The sequence below is a fragment of the Agrilus planipennis genome, unplaced genomic scaffold (genome assembly GCF_000699045.2).
Source record: "Agrilus planipennis isolate EAB-ADULT unplaced genomic scaffold, Apla_2.0 scaffold280, whole genome shotgun sequence".
NCBI classification, from domain to species: Eukaryota; Metazoa; Arthropoda; class Insecta; order Coleoptera; family Buprestidae; genus Agrilus; species Agrilus planipennis.
Window position 1 is genome coordinate 84,215 of NW_020438973.1, and position 27,567 is coordinate 111,781.

The 27,567-nt window shown below is 34.7% G+C and overlaps 1 protein-coding gene across 2 annotated transcripts; it reads right to left on the minus strand.

The window, feature by feature from the left end:
- Positions 1-281: 281 nt before the first annotated feature.
- Positions 282-26,948, minus strand: LOC108742313 (putative inorganic phosphate cotransporter). 2 transcript variants are annotated; one of them, XM_018477483.1, is made up of 9 exons: positions 26,869-26,948; positions 26,324-26,531; positions 13,099-13,238; positions 7,815-8,124; positions 7,064-7,284; positions 6,678-6,827; positions 6,485-6,617; positions 5,757-6,001; positions 282-901 (listed from the first exon to the last, which is right to left on the minus strand). In XM_018477483.1, the coding sequence occupies exons 2-9, from the start codon at positions 26,409-26,411 to the stop codon at positions 746-748; spliced, it is 1,443 nt and encodes a 480-aa protein (XP_018332985.1). In that variant the 5' UTR covers positions 26,412-26,531; positions 26,869-26,948; the 3' UTR covers positions 282-745. The 2 variants fall into 2 exon arrangements, with proteins under 2 accessions (XP_018332985.1, XP_018332986.1); XM_018477484.1 differs by lacking the exons at positions 13,099-13,238; positions 26,869-26,948 and having other exon boundaries at positions 26,324-26,598.
- Positions 26,949-27,567: the final 619 nt, after the last annotated feature.

Below are 27,567 nucleotides of genomic sequence, written 5' to 3' on the forward strand. Positions count from 1 at the left end.
GCACCATCTAGCAATTAACAGAACTTCGACGTATGGCGCCAAATTTGAAAATTATACCGCTACATCTTTCCCATTATTTTTATTTTTCTTAAAACGAAAAAAAGGGACAGAAAATTCTTTTTTTATGTATTAGCAAATACAGCACTATATACGTAGGTGCATATCTTATTGTTAATAATTAATACTGAAATACAAATACTAAAAGCTAAAATAGAAATTTTCATTAATTAAAACAGTGCCATTCAATTAAAGGAAAATATAGAAAAAACCAATAAAATAANCTAGTTAATTTAGGATGATTTTTGACTTTGCAACATAGTTAACCTGGTATTCTGGCAAAATATCCACTCCTTTTCTGAATATATTAAAATTACATTTCTACTAACTTTTAGGCGGTACTAATTATTGCTTTTCGCAAATTAGTCGCCAACTCTCGGACGATTGTAAAACATGTTAGTGTTAGTATGGTTGGTGAACATCGTGTGTTTAGTTAAACGTAAGAAAATAATTAATTGGTGATTGACGGTTTTTACTTTGTTCTACTTTATTGTAATTTAATCGTTTATTCTGTTTGTAATAACAAACGAATAATGTTCATCAGTTACTATATATAATTTATACGCAGTTGACTTTTATGCATGCTTTAAGAAATAGTACACACAACTAAATACTTCATTCTTATTTACGCATTTGTAATTTGGCTTTTTCTGCTTCTACGTAAATTCATCCTAACAAAAATAAGTCTTCATTTATTATCTCTGTCATTGCTTCTTTCTTTTTCATTTTCTATATAGTTCCAATATTGAACTTCTCCAGACGCAAAGCATATTAAGAGGATTGTGGAGAAAACTTGAAATCCTGCCATAAGAAAGAAAACCACCGCCCATTGTGCTACATCGCTCTGAAAAGAAATTAAATTACATTTTTTTTTAAAATAATATATTTTTTAAAAATATTATTTAAACCCATATTACACATTTTAGAAATAAAACTATAAACATTAATAGTCACGTATGAGCGGATTTTGTAAGTTTCGTGCGATACAGAAAACGATTTTGTTAGTAGAAGACACTCCTATGGAAATATTGTGGAGATGACCGCCTTTTTCGTTTTCTTCAAGAAAACTCTTGTGTGCTTCATTTCCATCACTTCACCAACTACTAATGATGGTATGCGGGCAGTTTTTTCAACCTATACTTTATACTCGAGAGCAAACCTGGAGGGTAGGGCGGAAGGCCATATTCAGCCATCTTTTAGAAACTATACCGTGGATATTACTGCCCCAGCATTTGTCTAAATGATCCTAGGAAACCACAGAAAAACTTGGACGGAGGGCAAGAGGATCCTGAATTTGAAAGTTTTATTGGTGTTTATAAAATAATTATTTTTTTTAATATGTGCTCTTCAACGGACATGGCTAGAAATGCGTACTTAATTCTAAGAATATTGTTCAGTAATTATTATTAAGAAGACTAGTGTCACATAGTGTTCGTAATTTCCAAAATTATATTTTTCATTTTCCGTGAATTTGGTTTGCGTAATTTTCAAAACGCGGAACTATCGTACTATATGGCATTTGTTATGCTTCTGGGATATGTTGGGTCGATTTTGCGAAACGCGAAACTGTTACGCGGAAGCACGGTCACTGTGGACCTAGACAAAATTCCGAAAGTTCCATGAGACGATGTCGAAAACAAACATTATGTGGGCTCCTATAAAGAGCAAAGCTAAATGAGGAAACTGAAGATGAAGTGAAGTCTGCGAGAGAGATAAAGTGAGGTCCGCGAAGCGGGCGTGAAACCGGAAGGAAGAGGTGATTCATTGGCCCATATGGTTTGGGAATCGTCCGGTACATCATAGATGAGCGTTGGGTTGACGATTGCAACCCTGTATCGGAATCTCCACTTAGAGGGGGAACCACCAGATCCCCATATAGCGGATAGTTTCCTACTGGAAGTCAAGGAAAAATAAAAGGTACGGCTGTTTAACTTAATCTCCCTCAGTGACCCATGGCTTCTACCTAGTAACTTGGTAATTGTTTATACGTATTTTTAGTCGTTTGTTGTCTTTCAGCATTGTATTGAATATATAATATTTAAAGGGAAAACAGGTGTTTTGATGGTAAACTTCTCCTATACCAAGCTACTCTCTCGCAACTACGATACACTAGAGATAGCAGTAAAAATTACACAGGGAGCCGTAAGAGCGTCACCAACTTGTATTGGTCAGTTGACTGTGCAGCAAGGAGAATTGATGTAAAGAGATTTTGATGAATTCAAGAAGCTAGGTTAGCAGTAATAGCGGAACTTGAAGCGAATGGGCTTGAAAAACAAGATGACTATTAGATAAAGGGAAAAAGCAAGGGTTTGCTGACATGTGAGATGTGTGTTTAACAATTTCAAAAATAAAACTTAAACAAAATCTTGCAAGAAGACCAGAGATAGTGGCATAAACTGCATGGCACTGTATGGTGCGATAGCACCAGGTTTTGTTTGGTGGCCCGCTGCGTAATAAGACAGTACGTATCCGATTTACGCGTACGAAAGATTTTGATTTTATGTGTTTCACAAACGACTATACCGAAAGCGATGTGTAGTCGCTCATCATTATTAGTGATGATACTTTCTAGACTAAATCGTTTCGGATTCAGTTACTACTCCCATCTTCTTTCTTATATGTTAAATCGGATGCGCACTGCCTTACTGCGCAAAGGACCACCTAGCACAACATACGATTAGTGACGCTCTCGTGGCTCCTAGTTCTAGTTTTCTTGGTTGATTTTGCTTACGTTTTGTGATTCATAACTTAAAATATCGAAATTGATGTGCAGTTGCTTATTGCGCAGCAGATTCTTGCATTTTCTATCCTTAATTAGTCTTTTAACAACCATGGCTATTATTAATGTTCGTTATTATTATTATTAATAATAATAAGCAGACAACTTAAAGAACATTTTTAGCAATACTACAGGTAATATTTAGTAAATATCATTGGAACTGAAGAAGCGCAAAAAAATTAAATACGGAAATGACAATAGGGTTTCGTGAGAATTGTTGACCGTGAAGTTCAGGGTTCTAGGATTGCACAGCGTCAATTTTCGGTTGCAAATTTTTTAATTTCGAATACCTTCTGCTACTTTAGATCATTAATTTACATTGAGACTCCTGAGGATGACTCGTGTGATCGAGAACGAAACGCCTGCGGCAGATAAACTGACGCGGTGTATACCCAGAATCTTGAACTTGAACTATTTAGAATGTTGATTAGGCAGCATTGTATTCTCATCATGCGAATTGTTTCTTTTTTTTTAAATTTCTAACTCAATAATTGGTTCTGTATTATATAAAATGGTATTAAGATAGTAAGCGTCTCAAAAGTTCTACAATTTGAAAGTTGTGTATTTGTACGTTGATGATTTCCAAATCGTTAATGTTCAAATAATGACAGTAATTAGTCTATTTAATATGCATAACAATCAGAGACGCCTCATAATATTATAATGTTGGAATGATAACAATGCAAAAAAATATAATCTGAAACACGTGTTCGCGGGTTGAATTAATCATTAATTATTATTAAGTAATAATATGCAAATAATAATAAAATAATAATGTCCAATGTTTACTACTGTCACTTATCATACTGTCTGTTTATTTATTTCCGTATCTTTATTATCTCCCTCTGCACTATTTTAATGCTTTTTGTGGTGATGGCAGAGAAAATAGAAGGTTTGTATGTTTGATCATTCAACAGCCTTGCTTCCAGAAGCGGAAGCGTCCTGAAGTTGATGGAACGCCAACTAAATTACGTACACTTACGCATTTCATGACCCGAGTTTAGTACATATATTAAAACTAGATTACTTTGTGTTCTTTTGTTTTTTACATATTCATTTATTATAATAACAATATATAAGTCATTGTGTGAGAAACAATTTTTTTTTATGACCATTAATTTTAGAGCATCAAAATGTTTTAATTAAAATAATAAGAGCTATATTCGATGCACTGTTCAGTCAAGCGACACAATTTTAAATTAAACTGTATAAGATGGGGATAGATATAAGCCTAACAAATAAAATATAAAAAAAAAACCTTGACAACTATATAACCTGACCTAGCCACCAAAAATATATTTAATGGTTATAGTTATACATTCTTTTAACAAAAATAGTAGCTAGCCGGGGTTTGCTTGGCTAGTGCGCTCATCATTACGCTTTTGCTTATTTCTGATATATTTATTCTTTAAAGATTTTGTTGATTTTGGGTACAAAAATTGTCTAGACCCTTCTGTACTTTAATGGATAATAGTAGCGAATATACTTGCAATCGTGTAACTCGAATTTGAAGTAGTTGGTATTTCAATTTTCGTTACATTAAAACGTACAGGGTTTGTCCGGAAAGTAATAGGACTGATTTCCTTCTGCCGCGACTGTACTTCGGAGCGTGCGCGCACCGACTGGATTCGGTAAAGGGCATTCCTACCTAACGAACGAGCGGCTGGTGAGTTGTCTCCGAGCACCTGGAGAGTTAGAACAGGCTTTTTCGCGCGACGTGTTTCTGTGAGTGGTGCAAGCCGAAAATGCAGCGTTTCTTAGAGCAGAGGTGCGCGATTAAATTCTGAAACTCGGTAAATCTGCGACAGAGACGTTTGATATGATCAAGCAACTTACCCAGATGTTGCTTTAGCAAGAAGTGTTGTGTTTCGGTGTTTCAGAGGGCCGGGAAGAGGTTGTCGATGAAGACGGTGCTGGAAGACCTTCGACTTCGACAAACACCGACAATGAATGTGTGTGCTAATTATTCGTTTAATTGCCCAGATATTAAATTTAACAAAATCTGTGGTTCATGACATTTTGACGGAGCATTTGAACATGCGCAAGGTGTGCGCGAAGATGGTCCCAAAAGTGCTCGCTGACGACCAGAAATTGCGGCGAGTGGAAGTGTGCCAAGAAAATTTAAACATGTGTGAAAGTGACCCCCAATTTTTGAATAACGTAATCACAGGTGACGAGTCTTTGAGTATGATCCCGAGACAAAGAGGCAATCTTCCGAGTGGATACGGTGGCGTCTCCTCGCCCAAAAAAGGGAAGAATGAGCAAATCCAAAGTGAAAACGATGCTCATTGTCTTTTTTGACATGAAAGGCATCGTCCACTATGAATTTGTTCTTCCTGGACAAACTGTCAACGCCAAGTTTTGCGTGGAAGTACTCAAGAGACTCAAACGAAGGGTCAATCGGGTCCGATAAGACATCGCAGCCGACTGGAAGTTGCACCACGACAACGCCCCGGCTCACACCGCCTTTCTTGTGGACAGCTACCTGATCAAGGCCGACATACCAACCCTTCCGCAGCCGCCCTACAGCTCAGATGTGCCCCCCGGACTTATTTGTGTTTGCTCGCCTGAAAAGGCTGATGAAAGGCAAGCATTTTGAGACAACAGAGGGGATCCAAGCAGCATGCACCGCGGCTCTTAAGACTATTACGGAGAATGCCTTCCGTGACGCCTTCAATGCTTGGAAATCGCGCTGGCAGCGCTGCATCGACGCAGAAGGAGCCTATTTTGAAAGTTTTTAAAAAATTGTAACGATTGACTCAATAAACTTTTTTAAATCGACTCAGTCCTATTACTTTCCGGATAAAACCTGTATATTCATTCTGGTATATTAACTAATTCCAATGATAATGCTGTTGGTGACAACAGAGAAGCGATTCTATCTAATTCAGTATCGCAAATCAATAACATTAATACATACCTTATCGGTTACAATCCATTGAACACTTAATGGTGCTAGAGAAGCAAATAGATTGGCACATGTATTAATTACACCCATTAAGGTGCCATTGTATCTTGGAGCTATGTCCAAAAGGTTTGTGAAAATTAAACTTCCAGCAGGAGCATGAATTGCATAGCCCAATATGACGAATACTACTGCTAAATTAACTTGGTTACTGGTTAGAAAACCAAGAACGATACAAGCAATAGCCGAACCACTTGCGCCTAAAAATTAAAAATTTTGTGAATAGAGTTTTTATACTAGGTATATAAGTCCACATATCTCTACATTTTTACTGTTTAAAAATGACAAAATATGGAAAAATTAGTATGAAAGGAATTATTAGTGAATATGAGACAAATTTAGGTCTACAAGAGGAGTACAATCATTTCGATTTTTTTACAAAAGTTATGCATTGCGGATCTCAGTTAATTTAGCTAAAATTTTGGGAAAAAGGAGTTTCTGCCATGTTGATCAAAAGCTCAATTGAGCTAAGCTTGGAGTATCTGAATTTGAAAACCTTCTTAAAGAAGAAGAAGAAATAATTTTGAATTTCGCTGGGGAAGGGCAAAGTTGATGCATTTAAACTAGTTCTCAGCTGGTCCTTCTAGGGAAAAAGGAAAAGAGATATGTCGAGAAAGAGTGTAGTCATGTGATTCCGGGGAATTTAGATTTGACAGCTGCAAAAAGAAACCAAAGTAACTTACCAAGTGACCCTGAGATTTTCCGTCCCATTTCTAAAGATACGTATTTTTTATTAATGATCCAGTCAAAAAACGAGCCATTTAGAAAATGAATTACGAAATTAACAGCATATGGAAGGGCAGATAAGAAACCATTCTGAAAGAATACAGAATTTATTGAATTTGACCTGAAGTAATGCATTGGATTGTGTGTTACCTTGTCGATATCAAATTTTAGTACACTACTCATGTATAAAGGTATATCGTTGGTAAACATGGCAAATCCAAATTCATTTAACATTGAAAATGCTATAAGCGTCAGAAGTGGTAGTGAACGTATGATGTGTTTCCATGGAATAGTTTTAGTCTGAAATTTTAGTACGAAGTTAAACTTGAATAAAGTTCTAATGAATCAATTTTATTTATCTTAAAAGTAATATATTTATTTTTTGTAATCTCATTCAAGGTCAGTATTTTCTCTTTTATTAAGAAGGGATATGTTTATTCCCTCTAGATCTGGCACTCGACCTTGAATGTTATTTCAGCTATTTTACATACGTATTTCAAAAAAGAAATTGTTTTATTTCTTTGATTTCGATTTACCTTAACTTCATCTTCTTCATTTACATTGTCTGTTATGTATTTAATTTCTAATTCTGTAATTTTTTTATGAGTATAAGGATTATTAGAGCCAAGAAACGTCCAGAAAATGGTCCATATAAATGATAAAATTCCTGTTATGTAAAAACTCCATGGCCATCCTAAACGGGTTGATGATATCCATCCACTGAATGCTACTGTAAATATACATCCCAGTTGGATTCCTGCAAATTAAAGTCTAATAACGGTGGGCGCTGTAGAAAAGATAAGGTTAGAAGCGTTTGAAATGTGTTGTAGGATGATGTTAAAAATACCGTGGATAGAAAAGAATGTGGACGTATTAGAAAGAGTATGAGAATAGAGGCTCTTATGGAAACAAATAGATGACATAAGTTGGTAGGACGCCTTCATAGGCATGAAGAAATAGTTAGAGATACGTATATAATTAGCAGAAACAGGAGTTAAGACGAGTAGAGGTAGATTACTGTTTGCAAAGATGTAAGTTTTCGAGAAATGCGAAGATTGGCTATGTTTAATTTATCTTCTTGCTGCTCCCCGTATTCTTAAGTTCTGTAAATTGCAATGTTCAGTCTGACGTGCGCTTATATTTGGTAGAAATTCACACCCATAAGTTGTCATTTGGTAAATATTCAAATAATTGTAAGTGGTGTATGAACCCCGTTAAAAAATGATTAATATATAATATAAAATTTTGTTTCATGCTTAACAAATAATTGTCCAATATTTTTGGTACCTGATTGTGTTACGGCGACAAATCTAGCCCTTTCTTTGATCGGTGTCCATTTTCCTAGTAGAAATTGAATGCATGGGAATAAAGGTCCTTGGCTGATGCCTTGAAATAATCTGCATACGATGACAGCATTCGAACCATATTGCGTAATAAAAGGTATAATTATGGATAATACCGAGTTACAGCCCATACTAATCATTAAAATCCAATACGATCCAAACCTGTCCGCGAAATAACCAGTTACCACTTGAGATACACAATAACCCCAGAGAAAAGAGGATAGTATGGTTCCTTGATTATCCCAATCGTATACCTAAAGACAGAAAATTGTGTTTGAAAGACAATGTATTTGTGTATCTGGTAGACTTGAGAAGGAGTCTTCAGGGATAGTCTGGGGCATGCACATAATGCATTATTCAGCGGTAATCTTTAGCTGTATTGAACTCTAATTATTTTTTGACAATAGTTATTGATTATTATTGATGTAAGGTTGCTGAGTGGATATGTACTATATGTAGGCATTATCTTCGCGAGACCGGTTCCTAAGCGTCAAAGTTTATTATTTATACAAAACTTTCCTTAAGCATGTTCGGAGTATAAAACCTATTATTCATTTGTACAAAATGCAGCCTGCTTATGAAATTGAGAAATTGCAGCACAAATTTTCAAGGGTTTTGTCTGGAAAGGCAATATGTCACCGAACATTGAAATTACGCATTTCCTTGTCGGCATTTTTTGTTTTTATGTTACACAAGCAAAAATGTATAATGGGGTGAACTTGTGGAATATAGTTTCCAACCACGTCCATCTGAAAATATCACTTGCTTCTCTGAAAATTATTCTTAACTAATCGAACTCTTTAAATCTTTTGAACAAAAAGTAACATCCCTCAAAAGTTTTAAATTGCATTTGTTGGGCTTGTATTACTTTATTATTTATACAAATTTGTACAAATATTTCCATATCATGTCGAAGACGATGTTACTAATGTACTAGGGTCAATTGAAAAGTCCCCGGCCTGACACATAAATGGCGGCACCAGAACTAAATCCATATGATTTTCAGTTAGTCCTAACCTTCAAAAGACGCGTCTATAAATTTGACGGCTGTCGGATCATTAGTTTGTGAATTATAGCATTTTTAGTGAAGCAACTTTTGTTATTGTGAAAAAAATGGATAAAAAGGAATTTCGCGTGTTGATAAAATATTGCTTTTTGAAGGGAAAAAATACAGTTGAAGCAAAAACTTGGCTTGATAACGAATTTCCGGACACTGCCCCAGGAAAATCAACCATCAAGGATTGGTATGCTAAGTTTAGACGTGGTGAAATGAGCACCGAAGACGGTGAACGCAGTGGACGCCCAAAAGAGGCTGTTACGGACGAAAACATTAAAAAAATCCACAAAATGATTTTGAATGACCGTAAATTGAAATTGAATGAAATAGCAGACACTCTACAGATATCAACGGAACGTATACATCACATCATTCACGAATATTTGGGTATGAGAAAGCTCTGTGCAAAGTGGGTGCCGCGCGAGCTCACTTTTGACCAAAAACAACGACGAGTTGATGATTCAGAGCAGTGTTTGAAGATGATCACGCGTAATAAACCCGAGTTTTTGCGTCGATATGTGACAATGGATGAAACATGGCTCCATCATTTCACTCCGAAGTCCAATCGACAGTCATCGGAGTGGACTGCACACGATGAACCCGCTCCAAAGCGTGCAAAAACGCAACAGTCGGCTGGCAAGGTTATGGCGTCTGTATTTTGGGATGCGCGTGGAATAATTTTCATTGACTACCTTGAAAAAGGAAGGACCATCAACAGCGACTATTACATAGCGTTATTGGACCGTTTGAAGGACGAAATCGCCGAGAAACGACCGCATTTGCAGAAAAAGAAAGTCCTGCTTCACCAAGACAATGCACCGTCTCACAAGTCAGTGAAAACGATGGCAAAAATTCATGAATTGGGCTTCGAATTGCTTCCGCATCCACCGTATTCTCCAGATCTGGCCCCCAGCGACTACTTCCTGTTCTCAGATCTCAAAAGAATGCTCGTTGGGAAAAAATTTTCGTCGAATGAAGAGGTGATCGCCGAAACTGAGGCCTATTTTGAAGCAAAGGACAAATCGTACTACAAAAATGGTATCGAAAAGTTGGAGGATCGCTATAATCAGTGTATCACCCTTGAAGGGAATTATGTTGAATAAAAAAAAACGAATTTTGCAAAAAAAATGTGTTTTACTATTTTAGGCCGGGGACTTTTCAATTGACCTGTTATATAATAAATGGTAGGCGATGAGATGCGTATGATGCTTGACTGGTTGACATTATTCTGCTTTTGCACATAATTGAGTGAATGTATGTCCTCAGAAATCAAAAATTATTCCTTGTAAAATCTAACACTAATTTTAATTATATTTACTACTCTGTAATTCACCGTCTTAATGACAATAGAATTTTTTGTCAGGTGAAATAATTAATACTGATAGGATAAGTATAGATCTTTAAGCATAAAATTAATGAAATATATTTTTATGTATAATTAGTCCTTAGTTTTCAATACTTCTTGCGAGTCAGCTGTTCATAAACTTTGCATTTTTCTATGTAATTTACTTTTTCAGTATTGCTCAGTTTTAACAAAAATGGGAGAAACTATCGATAAATAATATCCTGTTAGGACCCATTCTTAATTTCATCTTGTTCCAACTTTTGTAAAATGTTTAGTTGATTACTATTACGTTAACTTTCTTACTTTTTGTTGAGTGGAGTATGTGCTAGTTAGATTAACTTTATGGTCTCCTATTTTAAGCTTTCTAAATCGACTTGTAGTTATTGAAAAAGTTCGTTCCCTTCGTTCCTGATTCCTCTTACGTGTTTACCAAAGTCTACTTTAGTTAAAGTTCGTTTATTACTGCTTCACTGTCTCCAGGCCCTTTTTTTTACGTTATTGAATGCATCCACGTATTCCTTCTTTTTATTACAAACGTCTAATTTAAATTTTATACTTTAGCTTTTCTCTGTATGCCGTAATAGGCTGTTAGGTATTGATATTTCTTTCTTTATTTTCGCTTAATTGAACAATTTTGGTTTTGAAAAAATAATTGATTTGAGCGCTCAGGAACTAGTCCCGCGTTGATAATGGATGGTTACATCATTACATTTTAAATTTTACTAAAAGCAGTAATGAGTTTCTACTTTTAAGGTAGTACGAAGGCACGGATAACTAATGAGTTGTTTTCTGGATAATATAAGTATTTATTTTACCACTTTATACGAAAACATTTCTATGTATAAGATTGATTATTGCAGTTTTGATTGCTCTTATTGCTGAATTAGATTACATGTTGGATGAATTTCTCGCTATGTCGAAGTAAATTGTCTCACTGCCTGAACTGAATTGTTGGTACTTGATGTGTTAACTTGGATTGATTATCGCGCCATAGTACCAATAGGGTGGTCGATGATGCCTAGTTATAAACACTCATTGGACATTCGAGAATATCGACCCGAATATTCTGGAATGTTCGGGAAGAGACCAGAAATCACCTGATATTAAATTATTAATTAAATATGGAAGCAGTGGTGGCTTATTAGTAGGCTGGTCCGAATTCGCTGAGTCAGACGTCGTGGAAATACTGGAGACGTGGTGATATGTTTCCTGCTGAGACGAAGTTTTGGAACACGCAAGATTCAAAAGTGTAATATAAAAATTGACGAATCCATTCTGAGACCGAACTATTCTCATCTGTAAGCAGTGCCTCGCTTTGAAATTAGAGATACGATAGAGATTTAATTTATTGTTGATAAGGTATATGATACTTTATACAGTTAACACGATTTTATTTAGGATTCTCAAAATGCCTAAGTATAGTTTATTATTTTTCTTTAGACCAGTTAAAATTCATAAGTTTATATTCGACTTTAAATGTTGAACATTTCCTGAATTTTGAACAAAGATAATTTACAAAAGTCGTGTCTCACCATTGGTGATTATGATGTTGGAATATCGTATTGAAACTATATTGAAAATCACCTCAACATTCATTCAGATGAACAAACAGATAGACGTTTGTTGAAGATGGCCTAACTTTCACCAAAAAGTGTAGGATATCAATTGAAAACTTCGACCAAGAGCAGCATATTGGTGGGGGGGGGGTGTCCTACTTGCCGGAACCCTCCATATCAGAAGATATACAAACCTATTAATAGTACATGCACAATTAATGGATAGATATCCTTCTTATTAGTACATGTATTAAAGTCAATTTAACATTAAAAGAATTCATGTAATTTAAAAGTTGGATCCATTCGACGAAATAATCAAATGTATAAAACCTTAATTAACGAATTGTAAAATACCACAAATGGCGCGGTAAACGCCATATGTAGTACAATGCTACATTTTAGGATTACGTATGCTCCAACAAGGTCCATTTAAATATATGGATATCTCTACTTACTGAAACGAATCCCGGCGTAGCTAACCACTACGTGATAGGCACGTCACCATAATCAAATAACATAATTCGAAGTGGTCTGTATTCTGTCGAAACTGCCAGACGCGGATTGTGGATCTCATCAGCGCGTCGCAGACAGCTTCGACAGAACAAAAACCAATTTTTACCTGCTGTCTTAACAGCGCGTTTTGTAAAATACCAAAAATGGCGTGGTAAACGCCATCTGTAGTACAATGCTACATTTTAGGATTACGTATGCTCCAACAAGGTCCATTTGTGTGGATATCTACTTGTTGGAACATACGTAATCCTAAAATGTAGCATTGTACGACAGATGGCGTTTACCGCGCCATTTTTGGTATTTGACAATTTGTTAATTAAGGTTTTATAGATTTGATTATTTCGTCGAATGTTAAGTTAAGTTAAGTTAAGTTAAGTTACATGAATTCTTTTAAATTGACTTTAATACATGTACTGATAAGAAGGCTATCTATCCATTAAATGTAATTTGTAATTCTGGTAAGTCAGATGACGTTAGGTTGGGTCCTTTAATGTTAAATTCACTTTTAAAATATATTTTTTTTATAAGTAGGTTGTCTGCATGTTCATATTCTTGCAGACAACCGGTTCTTATATCTCTTGAACGGGAAGGTTCCAGCAGACAGAGAACCCCATCACCGCGTTTCTCCTGACCTTAGCTTTTATTTGAAGCTTCACACTCCCCTTAAATATTATAGTTGTACCGATTCATTCATACAATAAGTATGTATATTATACAATACCCAGTAATTTTATAATAATGGAGAAATAAAACTTACGGGTACATCTGGATTTGGGGAAGCATTTGGATCTAACATTGCAACAACAGCAATTGACATGTTAAGTCTGGTCGCGTAGCCCATGAAAACAGCGCCAAACATTAATGTGACTTGCAAATGTCTTATTCCACATATTCCATCTATAAATGAAACACTATTAAAATTGAAAACACATTTTTCATAGTTCATCGTATTTTCTTATATTTATCTAACTAAATAGAATATTATAGAGTAAATATGTATTTTTTGTACTGATCTTGATGAAATTTTGGATTGCTCAGTATTTAAGTAATCGTTTTTGAGCAGGTTGGTTTAAAATCCCGTATATTCTCTTTTTGTTTTAAATCTCGAAAAAGCTTAAACGCAGATTTATAATAATCATAACAGATAGGTTTGTTACCGTTAATATTCAAAATAAGTAAAAACATATTATGTATATGAAGTATAGCACATTCTATTGTGATATTTACTGAAAGGAGACTACCGAGGTTCCTGCATGGATAAGGTGACCATACGTCCCGCTTTGAGTGGGACAGTCCCGCTTTCAGGCTGTCCGTCCCGCTGTCCCCAGTGAGGGCATAAAAGTCCCGCTTTCGCAAACAGACCAAACAATATCGACTTAACGAACTTTTCTATAATTATTAAGTATGTCTTATGTCTGTCTAGAAGTAACGCACCTNAGTGTCTTCAGCAAAAGCATGTGTATAACTGGTAGTCGCGGGACAGTCCCGCTTTCAGGCTGTCCGTCCCGCTGTCCCCAGCGAGGGCATAAAAGTCCCGCTTTCGCAAACAGACCAAACAATATCCACTTAACGAACTTTTCTATAATTATTGAGTACGTCTTGTGTCTGTCCAGAAGTAACGCACCTGTCGAAAAAAGTCTTTTCTCAAATAAACAAAATATGGACGAGTAAAAAAGAACAGTTGAGCGTTTCAGTATTGAAAGCAATTTTGATTACAAAGATTAACATAAATAAATCGTGTACTGAGGTCTATTCGTACCTAAGTACCTAAAAAACGAAACCAGAGGTTTAAAAAAAGATTTGTTCAGCTGGCAAATATAAAATACAGCCTAACTATAAGTAATGTAACGTACTCTACTCTTTTTTTAATAAAAAAATTTGAAAAACAACAAACTTTTTTCTTTACATAATTCTACAACGGACGTCCCGCTTTGACAAAAAAATAATATGGTCACTTTATGTATGGAGGCCCTGGAGGTGGTTAAGTACCTGTCATCTTAGGGTCGATTGAACTACAGTTTTAGCTGATTATTACGAACTTAATTCGAAAATAGTGTATTAGGAACCTATGTACTGTCGACTTTATTAATTGAAACAAGTTTAAAATAGTTTACAATGTTAAAACAACTGATGGTTTTAGATATATTCTCCTGTAAAGTTTTAAGGGACATAAAACAATCATAATGAGGATACCGTGGATAGAGAAGGCTAGAAATGAAAAGGTATTAGAAAGATTAGGAGAGCAGAGGACTCCATGGATGTTAATAAAAATAGGTGAGAAAGGTTGGTAGGACACCTGCTCAGACATGAAGATCTCGTCAGAGACATATTAGAGGCAGAAACAGGAGTTAAGAGGAGTAGAGGTAGATCTAGATTAAATTACTGTTCGCAAGTAGTTAAGGATTTGACATGTTCTAGTTTTAGGGAAATGCGAATATTAGCTCAGGATAGAAAAGAGTGGATGTGCGTGTTCAACCATCCACCTTAGGATTGACAACCTTATGATGATTAAAGCAATAAGTGGGGAAACACTTACGTGTGGGGTGAACGAAATTGTGTTTGCTGTTATGCATGCGAAAATACTGTTTATATAATCATGATCATCATTATTTGATTTGCTAAGTGCAGATTCTCTGAAAAATAACGATTCAGGAACTCAGATGACATGGATTTGGGGTGTACAGTTCAAGCATATCCAATGTACCACAACAGTGTTCGACCGCCTTGAATACATTGACAATAGAATTCTTTCATGCGCCAGGTAGTGATTATGATTTTATTATTTATTACAAATGTTTTCATATGCTTATACTTAATCGTATTTCTTCATTATTATCATGCAAAAATATGTACTAGATATATCGTATTCAAAAATGTTCATCCTGGCACTGCGTTAAAACATGCAGCCATCATCAATAGCTGGGTGAATATACGCACACATATCTACAAAGTGGTAGTTTGCACTGTGTATATGTATTTCAAGATTGCCTACGCGAAGATTTCGCAACAAGAACCCCTGCAGTATTTAATTCGACATTTTGCACACCTTCCATAATGACGTTTCAATAAGTAAGCATTGTTGCATTGTAGGGATAGGTACTTACTGCACGTAATCAATATCGACAAACATGAAACATAAAAATTTTGAATCCACATTTTTAATTTTTTTTTTACGTTATTCATTTACAAGTTATACGGGCCATGAAAGCTTGTAATACACTGACATTTATTTATTTAAAGAAAATAAATCTCGATTTTATTGGAAAACATTTCATGCACTGTCACTGAGGTAGCTACGGGGTTCTGCAAGGGGCATTTGGTCAGATGTTCTTCCAGTTGTCTCATGGATGACGAATCTACAAGCCAAGAGGAATAGAGGTATGCGTGGGTCCCAGTTAGTTTGGTGATCTTTAACGAAGGTCCTTAAGTTGGTCTCCAGAGTAGCATTCAAACGTTCAATCATCTCGTCAGACTGTGGATGTAAGGGCGTAGTCATTGTTTTTGTGCCCACTAGCTCAGTGACTTTCCCGAATAATGCCGACTAGTATTTCCTACCTTAGTTGAAATACAATTCCATTTATATTCTATATCGGCTAATTCCGTTATTGACAAGCTTTCCGGTAATGGTGTGTGCTTCCTGATTCAGTATCGCGTATATTACTGGGGTCTGTTATTGGAATAATCCTGCCACGTCAACTGCGATTCTCTCAAAAGGCACGTTGTACTGCTGTATATGTCCATGACTCCTTGTCTTTGACCCTATACTGATGACGTATGTCGGGAATTTCATGCACCAGTCTTCCATATTGTTTTTACTTCGTAGCGATTAAAATCGCTTCTGAATCTTCCCTAAAATCCTCGTAATGTCGAAATATCCTTCGTCCTGGATGGATTCTAAGGCTTCTGACTCTCTGTTCTTTGGAAGTACCGCTTTTTAAATTGCCGCGGTTTAAGCTAAGGTGGCTTATATCTACCTACTATGGTGCTGAGGTTTCTCGTTCCTTCCATCTCATTATTTGGGATCCCTCAGGTTGAACAAAGTTATATTACAACTGGTTGATGCCATCCTTTTTTTCTATTCCGCAGATGAACAATGTTTGCATTTTTCCACGCAGAGTCTCTGGGATAGTGCGTTTGTGTTTTGCCGTGTTGTTTGACTGGGCGATGCTTGATATCGAACTCGTATTCTTGAAGTCGTTCTAACCAGCGTTGCAACTGTAATAGACACTTCCTGAGACGTGATACGTTCTTAAGAAGAATTTGCGTCCATATAGATACTTATGAAAGCGTTCAATGGTTTTCACCATAGTCACTAGTTCTCGATGGACCGCATAATAATTTTGCTCTTGGTTCGAGAGTGTTTTATTAAAATAACCAATGACTTTTTCCTTTTCGTCTTATATTTGCTATAGCACACCACCAAGTATCACATTACTAGAGTCGGCATCAACGAATGAGTACGATATCTGTTTTGTCAGGGCCTGTCAGCAAAATGATCAATCCTTCTAGATTTTGTTCTCCTGCGTTTGTAGCAGTGACTTTCTTCATTTCTCATTCCTCACATTTTTACTGTCGTTGATTTCTGCTTGTCGTACTTGTATGTAGTTTTTGAAAGCTTGTTTCGTACCTTCAAAATCTGAGGCATGTGACATTGTTTCACTTGAAGTCTTGTGGCGTACTAGTCTAAGGACATGTTGTAGTTTCATTAGTTTGTCTGATGTACTTGTTTTAGATGTTTATCGCCTTACCTCATTTCTAGGTTGATAAGATGGACTACGAGATTTTCTCATTGAACGTTGGAGGTAGAGGTAGAGAGTAGTTTCAGCTTTTCAATTTCTTCTTTCCTTTATTCAATTTTTTTTTCTATCTTAATTTCCCTCTCTTCTATCTTCATTTCCATTTTCCTTTTCTAATACCATTTATCTTTTCCTTCATTTTCATATTTACTGCTTCTTCTGTTGCTTCCATTTCTTTTCATTTCTTTTTTTCCAATTTTTATGTATTTTACTCCTCCATTTCTGCTTCGGTACATTTGGTTGTAACTTGTAGCAGGCATGAAATACCTCAATCTTATCCAGAAATTTCTATGAAATTCTTCAATTCTGGCAAAATCTCGTTGTTCGAGAGCTTTTCAGTGATGAATGACTTGTTAGGGCTATAACGATCCATGTAAATATCCAGAAAATTCGTTCTTCTCGATTCGTGATATTTCTCTACTGATATGTGGTTCCTTGACAATGTATGGAAAACTGGGCGATGAAACGCTGTGAAGTATTCAATGAAATTCTTCAAAACGCTTCTCTTCATCTTCAAACTTTTTCAACTCCACACCTAATATCAAATATCGCGGCATTATTCGCTAATTTATTTAAGTAATTACTCATTAATTAATATCACTAGATTACTTACTGAATCGCTTTTTTGCTCTTCTTACTTTGTATTAGGTATGGTTTCTTATAACTAGAACTAGAACTAGCTCCTCTAACTACGCAGTAACTATTTATTGTGTTTGTTCTAGGAAGATTTCAGAATGTTGGATCTAGACTCCAGTCTTCTTTATTATTAGCGTGATATAGGCAACCCACTCTATAAGCCTCTAGACGCTTGTTCCTGTATGGTGGGTTGCTCACACGTGACAATATGTAATTTGAAAAGTAAACCGATCTAAAAAGGACACTCAATCGCTTATTGTTTAACTCACTGGTCTCATCACTATTAGGAACAATGTTTCCAATTACATCAATGATAACAATTACGACTCGTGGAAATTATGGAATAAAATGTGACAATTTCTGTCGATGACTTTATCTGTTTATAGGTATGTGTATGTGCGTGTATTTACGATAGATGTAATTATTACATACTAATGCACATATAAAAAGCAAAAAATTTTCACGAATTTTCTATACGTTATTAATCATGTATACCCACAATCTTTTTATTGGATAATTTATAAACTAGCAGCATTCTATTTTATGGTATGCATAGATATTGACTCACCAAAGTTCCAAAAATACAAATTTTTAGATAGAATAAATATAGAATGTTTTTTATTGTCTGCCACCAATAATGGTTATCCGAAACAGTTAATTAAAAATTTCAAAAATAAACCTAACAAAATTAACTTCAATTAAGTTAAGTGTGCATTTTAGTAAAGCCAAAGAATTTGTTAAGGACTTCTGCGAACTACATTACGGAAATATTGCCACTACTACTATCGTAGTTGGCAAACTATAAGAAATTCGGTAAGCAACCGCTGAATCCCTGTTCACCTTGTTAATGAATATCACATCAAAGGAGAATGGGAAGAATTCGTAGATTCAGAACAAAATTAATACGCGACAATATAAACAGATGGAACCAGAATTACACAGTGAAACAGCACAAGATGAGTCAGGATGAAGAGTCCGAAAACACCTCTGACAGGTTTAAGTGGAAATAGTGCCAAAACCGCCATAATTAACGATGTACTGGACTATCAGTAATCAAGGCAGTAAAGGGCATGAACTGGTACAAAACAATGAAGGAGGAATACGCTTTGGATCTGGAAAATTGTCTCAGACACGTCAACCTATCCACATCGTGCTGCGTGCTGGGAGAGAAGAGAGATAGTATGCTCAATGCGCGTGACCGGCAATTTTAATCATGAATAAAGAATAGATTATACTGAGACATTCAGTGCCATCAGACCTAGAAACTAAAAGTGGTGACATTTGATGTCGAAACGGCTTTTCTTCATGGTGATTTGGAGGAGAGCTATAAAAGCTTGAACCAGAAGGATTTGAAGATGGATTCGATATGGTTCGTACGGTCTCAAACAAACTTCTAGAAAGTGAAATGAGAAGATCACTAAATACTTTGAAAAGCTGAAATTCACAGGCACATATCATGTTCCATTCATATATTGAAATTATGATCAATCAATCCTAATTTCTCTGTAGACGACAAACTGGACTGTTGCTGGAAGGGACGAAAGTGATATATTAAAAATTTTGGACATATCAAACAAGCAATTCGAAATAACCTTTAACAAGAAAGTTAAAGGACGATTATCTTACCTTGGAATGACACTGAAAATTAAATTGAATGGAATTTTCATTTGTCAGTCACAATCCATGAAGAAAATCTTCACACTATTCAACTATGATAATCGTGATTCAACAACGACGCTGATTACAAAAGGAATGTTTAATGAAGAGGTAAACCATTAGAACGATGAGCCGGCACCTGCAAATACACCATACTGAGAAGTAATTGTATTTCTACTGCACTTGGCAACTATAATCAGGCCGTGTGTAAGCTTCGGTATCGATAATGTATCAAGCCGATGCTGGGATGCTGGAAAATGGCAAGAAGAGTTTTCCAATACCTTATATGAGCTGAGAATTATGGCATTTACTTCAGAGGAGATTTTGATTATGGAGGAGATAACAACACTGATCATTCGACAAGTCTGGTATTCTAAAAAGTAGCGCCTGGTTGCTATGAACACTGCCGAAACCGAGTACACAGCTGCCATGTACACCATAGACGACATTAGCCGGATGAGAAGAATAAGTGAAGAACTCGAAATCATGAAAACAGACAAGCTAACAACAGCCAAAAAAGTGTGTGGCGTTATTATAATAACAAGAAACAAACTAGACGGTGGAATTTAAAAATAAAATATCAAGTTTTATTCAAGAAGAAATTAAACAAAAGATAATAGAGTACTAGTAAATGATTACGAAATAATGGAAAGATGGAATGAATACTTCCAAGAATTCCTAAATGCAGAAGAACGCGATCAAATGCACAGCAATGAAAAAATAAAGAATCTACAAAATGATGACAGAGAAGGTAAAATACAATTAGAGGAAGTAATGGAAGCAATTAGATACATTAAAAAAGGCAAATCTGAAGGACACGAAAGGATAACACCGGAAATGCTGAAAACCATTGGAAAACAAGGAATCGAATTATTAGCCGATATCTTCAATAAAGCTTGGGAGGTAGAATCAGTCCTTAATGTCATTGATAGAAACCAACTAAAGCGGTGGACATCTTAACCGAATGAATGAGTGTAGACAAGCCAAAAGGATCTGGAAAGCTCGAATAAAATATAAGAGAAATAGAGGAAAAGTTAGAACGACGAGGTGGCAGGAAACTTGGAAAAAAAAGAAAACAAAAGTAGACAGAAGCGAAATCAACGGTAAAAGATAGGAAAGAATGGACAAAATTTGTATACTCCATATAAACGAACTGTAATACCTTATACCTTAGGGTACAGGAGGTTATAGAAACCAACTTTCTTTAAATAATTCACTCCAGAGTAAAATATAAAGAACAATACATTAGGTACATTTTGTATGCAACTTGGCTCCCTCTCAGATCTCACGATCAATTCCTTTATCGGCAAAGTCGACAACCTCGAACATTGTTTGTACCGAACTTGACCCTTTTCATACTTTAGTTTATGTTAAGATAAATATTGATAAACAACCATTGATGATGAGTAGTAAGCTTTGATAATTGCAGATCATTATCGTCAATCATGAAGTATCTAAATATCATATAATATTTATAGCTACTTGTAGATGCGCAATATGTCAAAAGACCGCAAATTACAAAAATCGAGCAGTATTAACTATCAATAGTAATAAAGATAAAAGTGATTGAAGTCCGGAATTTATCCATTAGATCCAAAGGAATGTAACAATGTCTACATTGGACAATTTAGAAGTTCATTTTATTTAAATAATTTAAGAACAGGACGTGTAATAAATTGTAGCCTGACTATAATTATTAGTTTTAAAAGGCACAAGTAAGTTCCTCAGTAAAAAGCAAGCGTTAATATATACAGATTTTACAGTTATTTTTTAGAGTTTTTCAAGACCGATAATATAAGTATAAAAATGTAAACTTAATCTTCAGTAATCTGTTTAGCAGTAAACAGGGAGTAGGTAGGTAAGTTGTTTTCCTTATTGATAACGATATTTAACATAACTAATCAATTTGTTACAACCTGCAATTAAATTTATCTACTCCAATAGGAACACATTTATTTTCTCTACTCAAACCAAACTTCTGGAAACTGTAAAATGTTATACAGACACTGACAAAAATAAATAAGCTTTACAATTTTTGCTACCTGTTTGGTAGTTACATACGAAATAATAATTGGGCAGGAACAACAATTAATTTTATGCAATTATGTTAAAAGTGAGATTATTGATTCTTGGTATCTTGTTAGACATTTTGGCAAAAATTTGAAGAAATCTTTGGCTAGTTTGACAATATTTATGAATCTAGAGTTAGTTCCAATATGAAGATTGGAAAAACTTTGGCGGTTGTTGTAGAAAAAAAAGAAAAGCTCAAAACCCCAACGCCAAAACACGACACTGTAGTTGTCCGAAGCACTTTTCGGTAACAAAGTTACCTTCTTCAGGGACTGAAGTAAACTTCAGTAACTTTGTTACCGAAAAGTGCTTCGGACAACTACAGTGTCGTGTTTTGGCGTTGGGGTTTTGAGCTTTTCTGTTTGTTCTAGAGTTAGTTCGTTGTGAAACTTTGTTAAAGTAAATAAATAAAATAACGAAATTGCTTTTAATATTTATACTATAATGCAGTATTCAATCTACTACTGTTTCGGCCCCCTAAGCCGTTGTCAAGAGTATTTCTGAGGTATTAAACACTTTTATACGTTCAGCCCGTTACCAATGCAAACATAATGTGGGTGAATTTATAAGCCACGATGATAAAACTTCAATATTACTATTTGGGTCGTTTATGATGGAATTGTCATGGAAAATAAAATTGTCGAGCGTCAGATCTGACGGTCGGTCGGGTCGACGATCGCAGGTTGCTAGGCTTTTACTAGACTACAAGTAATTGCAAATAGACGCGTAAAGGATAAATATTTGATAATTGAATAATGTCGATGCTTTGCGTCTATAAAAGCTACGATTTTAGGTTTTGTGCTAGAATGACGGCCTTCAAAATTTCAACCCCTAATTGCATTGCTTTACATTTTATCGCCATAAATGAGTTGTGAAATAATAGAGCGAACTGTTTAAAGATTTTAAACACCAACATACGAGAAATGTTAAGGAAATTCCAACTTAACACTAAAAAGGGGAAAGTCCCGGAGGACTATTAACGGAATATGGTTGTAGCCATATCAAACATGAGAAAAGGGGCGGAAGAATTATTAGGATTCGTAGATTTAGAACAGACAGAAAAGTCGTATATAGTTTGTATTAGGAGCAGTTATAGAACATGACCAGCAACGTAGAGGAAATAAATAACAGGAAGGGAGTTAGACAAGGATGCTTTTAATTTTTATATCGAAGATACTATCATTAAAGATAATGGGATTGAGATATTAGGGATAGACATACAGGGATAAAAGAATAACATACTTAGACCTCCAGATCATATAGCAGTGTTACCATCTACCACATTGATTTAAACAGCATAATTATAAAACTCACTGGCTTAGAGACAAGACGAATGTAAATAAAATAATAAGTTAATTACAATGTACAATTAAAAACCACGTGGGTACAATAAAAGACAATACTCTAATATAATATTAGAAATGGTAGGAGAACAGAGAGAACTATGGAAGTCAATAGGAAATAGGCCAGATAAATTGGTAGGACACCTTATCAGACATGAAGGGCTGAACATTTTAGAAGCAGAAACAAAAGTTTCACAAGGAAGGGCAGATTAGATGAGATAGATGTGGGATGTTTACTTTTCAGAAGAAAAATACCTAGCAACTTCTTCACCTTTCCTCTCACGGTATAAAATTATGCAATTACTTGACTACTTTCGATGTCCTTTAATCGGAATCAATTAGATTAATATTTGACAGAGGACTTAGGTCAGGTTTTAGAATGAGCGAACTCCTTGAATGGCTTTGAGATTTTCATTCCATTTCATAACTCTCCTTGCATAATCTTTTGTTTTTTAGTTTGCAACTATTACACGCTGTTCTATGAATATCTATTTTTAACTATGTTTACAAAGTCCGTTATTTAAATAACCAGAAAATTAGTTACACTATTGAAGCAAATTAATATTTGTATGCATTTATATAGAAATACGTATAGGTATTTGTCCGTAGTACAATATAAATGAGTTACACACACAATTAAAGAAAACTTTTGGTTTGCTAATTCCATAAGTATGAAGGTAGCGATATCGCGTGAATGTTATTGCATATCGTTCATCGTTTTTTATTCTTAACTAGTGTGAATGTTATACCACCAATAAGGTACAAAAACGTATACGTATAATTAGGACTGCTTTTTATGCTCATTGCTAAATCACCAAGAAGCATTTTCCCAAATGGAAACAATTTTGATACAGATACCTTTTTATGCAAGGGAAGAAAAAGTAGGGTAAGAGCGAATATAAAGATAGGAGAAAATTAGAAGAAGTGGCTGATTTTCGATACCTAGGAAGTCGGGATGGAAGGAGTAGTAGGGATATAAAGCAGAGGATAGCGCAGGGTCGTGTCGTCTTTAATAAAAAGAAGTCACTTCTATGCTCGCGAACGGTTAATTTAGAAATTCGAAAAAGGTTGTTAAAGGTATATGTTTGGAGCACGGCATTGTACGGGTGCGAAATATGGACAGTGGCGCGGCGGAAAAGAAAAGGTTAGAAGCGTTCGAAATGTGGTGTTGTAGGCGGATGATGAGGATATCGTGGGTAGAAAAGGTTAGAAATGAAGAGGTATTGGAAAGAATAGGAGAACAGAGGACTCTATGGAAGTCAATAAAAAATAGGCGAGATAGGTTGGTAGGACACCTTCTTAGGCATGAAGGTCTAGTCAGAGACATATTAGAGGCAGAAACAGGAGTTAGGAGGGGTAGAGGTAGACCTAGATTAGATTACTGTTCGCAAATAGTTAAGGATGTGGGTTGTTGTAATTTTAGGGAAATGCGAAGATTAGCTCAGGATAAGAAAGAGTGGAGGTACGTGTCCAACCAATCTTAGGACTAACGACCTTATGATTGATGACCTTTTTATTTGCATATACTGGCAGTGGCGTAGCTAGACAATTAAGAATCCATGTGCAAAATATTTTTGGAGCTCCAATTGAAGAAAAAATTACTAAATGTAATGTGACGTAAATGTAACTAATATAAGAAACAGTGAAAAAAGTCAGAAAACAATGGCTTGACGTCATCATCATCATCATACGGTCATCAGTCCTAAGGCTGGTTGGACACGCATTTCCACTTTTTACTATCCTGAGCTAATCTTCACATTTCCTTAAAACTAGAACGTCCCACATCCTTAACTATTTGTGAACAGTAATGTAACCTAGGTCTACCTCTACCCCTCCTAACTCCTGTTTCTGCCTCTAATATGTCTCTGACTAGACCTTCATGCCTGAGAAGGTGTCCTACAAACCTATCTCGCCCATTATTTATCGACTTCCATAGAGACCTCTGTTCTCCTTTTCTTTCTAATACCTCTTCATTTATAACCTTCTCTATCCACGGTATCCTCATAATTCGCCTGTACCACCACATGTTGAACGCTTCTAATTTTTTTCCCGCGCCCACCGTCCACGTTTTGCACCCGTATAGCGCCACATGACGTATACAAAAAATAAATCAGTTCAACCGTTTTTAATTAATGTTTTCCAGACAGGGCGCCTAGCCCTATGATAGCTACGCGCCTGCATTTTAGATATGCTTTAGATATATGTATACATAACATGCATAAAAATTTAATTTTCATCTTATGAAACAGTACAAAACAATTCGTAGTTTTAATTAGGTAATTAATTGATTCGTTATTGCTGACATGTACCAAACACGAGTTTAATAAAAAAATACTAAGACACAGGCGAGAAATTAAACGATAAGTAGATAAATGTAAAATGGACAACGTAAATATGAATTGGTAAAAAAAATAAATACATAGATAAATAATAAATAAATTCATTTTGGTCAGTATCTAATCAATTTTCGGTTAGTAATGTATTACCAAAATGGTCAGTATGAAAATATTAAACGATTATTATAAAACTGACTGTACGTAAATCCATAACGTAGTATATTAATTATTATTTACTGGGTAGGTTAGGATGGGTTAGGTTAGTTAGTTGGTTAGTTACTTACTGGCCATTTATATTTAAATAGGAACCTGTCATATTCTAATATTGACCACCAAAGCATACTGACCATATTAATTTAAATACTGATCAAGTAAAACATAAATCCAAGACAAATATGGATAACAGATTCTCAAACATGTGTGAATTAAACTGCATAAATTTTTCGGCTTGACTTTTTGGATTAATAACTTTAAAAATGAATAAGTAGTTCTATATTACTTACAATTAGTTATATTATTTACGACTGATACAATGGAAAATTTTTATGGTTACTAAAACTTATCATTTTATTAAGGACAATGTGATTAGTTTGCTAGGTAGTAGGTCATAAATATCTACAAGCAATTTTCTACGTTATCATTAATATCTAAAAATAATAAAATTGACAGAGTTGTTATGTAGATCGTTGAATTAAAACAAATAGAACTTAATTGCAGGTCATAAGTAACAAAAACATGTACACGCATGATGCTTAAGAGACATCCAAATTTTATACAATGCAGAATTAATGGGAGATGTGTACCACCCACTTAAAAATTTCTTACAATTAGCAAGAACATCACATTAAATTTCAATTGAAGACAAGCGTATGTCTACATGTATATATAAATGACCTTCTTAGGCAATTCAAAAAGAATCTTAAATTATTAACCGCATCTAATTTATACAAAATATTACGTAAATAAAGATTTTATTAAAATATTTTAATTTTAATAACTTTTTATAATATTTCATTTCACTAATAGTAAGTTTCGGTTTTATTAAAGAATTTCTATTTGTTGGTGTTATGTGTTATATATAGTAGGGAAGTTTAAGTTTTTAAATAGGAAGTATAGATTAAAAAGATGAATAAACTTTTACTTACTTCTTTTATTGTTGCATCCTGAATTAGGTTCATTATTTCCCACTACACTATTTTCAAAGTTATTCGAATCTGCACTCGTCGAAACCATTGTCAGTGTCTAGCGCACAGTCAAAATGCCGCGAACACACTAATTTTGAACGGTTTGTGAATAAACTTATTAACTGCAGCAGTAATTTGTTAAATATCTTATCTTTAAATTCCTTGACATCTGAAAAAGGTATACTACTACTATTGTGAGTGCTTCAAAGGAATGTTTCTATCGAAGTTTTATATACCTTTACTTCTACAAATATATAAAATAAAAATATATGTACGTAATATTGAAATTTTGCATTTACTAAATTTTAACATTTTTAATAATTCGAAAGTTTTTACTACGTTAAAAAAAATGAATGCAATATTTCTGAATAATAATTGGTTTTATGCAATCAGTCTTTTATTGCCAATTGAGTACAAATCAGTTATTCAATTCAATTCTAAATGCTTAAGTGATCACTCGTATGTGTATACGAGGAGAAAGTTCAATAATAAAAGTAGTAACTCACTTATTTATTGTATTATTGAGAGAGTTGATGTCGCCTGCGCGGTTATACATGAATGATGATTTAGTGTGTCATTATAACGATCGATTAGGTACGTCCTCAATTATTTAGGATTATATAAAGAAGCCCAGAATAATTGTTTAAGTGAGTCACAATTGAGCAATAAAGACGTGCAACGCATATAAACGTTCGAATATTGCTGTTATTTTGTGGTGGTAATTTAATATTAATGTGAAAATTAATATCATTTTTATTTACTACACTAAATGACTTCAAATTAATGAGAAAAAATTGCTGCTACTGTCACATTCTCGTTGGGAATCGAACTCGGGACCTTTGGCTTCACGCACCAATGCTCTGACAACTAAGAGGTGACAGTAATAACAATGACGAAACGTACTTATTAGGTACCAGATTCGTCGAACTAATGTATGTGTATTAATATAAAAGGAAAAACTTAAAAAAAAAATTTTTTAACTATAAAAAAAGTTTTTTGAGTATTTCATATGATATTAATAGGTGATAATATTAAATAAGGTTTTACATATCATAAGTAATTTAAATTTGATTAATAGTTGTACCTGTCAACGTAATTATTACTAATTATTAATGTTTTCACTAAATCATTTACAAATATCGCTAGGTTAGGTTAGGTTAGAGAGTAAAACTCATCCTTTTCTTTTCTTTTTCTTGTTAGAAGTG

Bases quoted from the DNA above. Each gene is read 5' to 3' on its own strand.
- LOC108742313 (XM_018477483.1), bottom strand. From the start codon at position 26,411: ATGGTTTCGACGAGTGCAGATTCGAATAACTTTGAAAATAGTGTAGTG. The intron at 7,285-7,814 runs GTACCAAAAATA...TTTAATTTGCAG, and splicing joins TGTCGCCGTAACACAATCAG to GAATCCAACTGGGATGTATA. The intron at 6,618-6,677 runs GTAACACACAAT...GTATTCTTTCAG, and splicing joins TAAAATTTGATATCGACAAG to AATGGTTTCTTATCTGCCCT.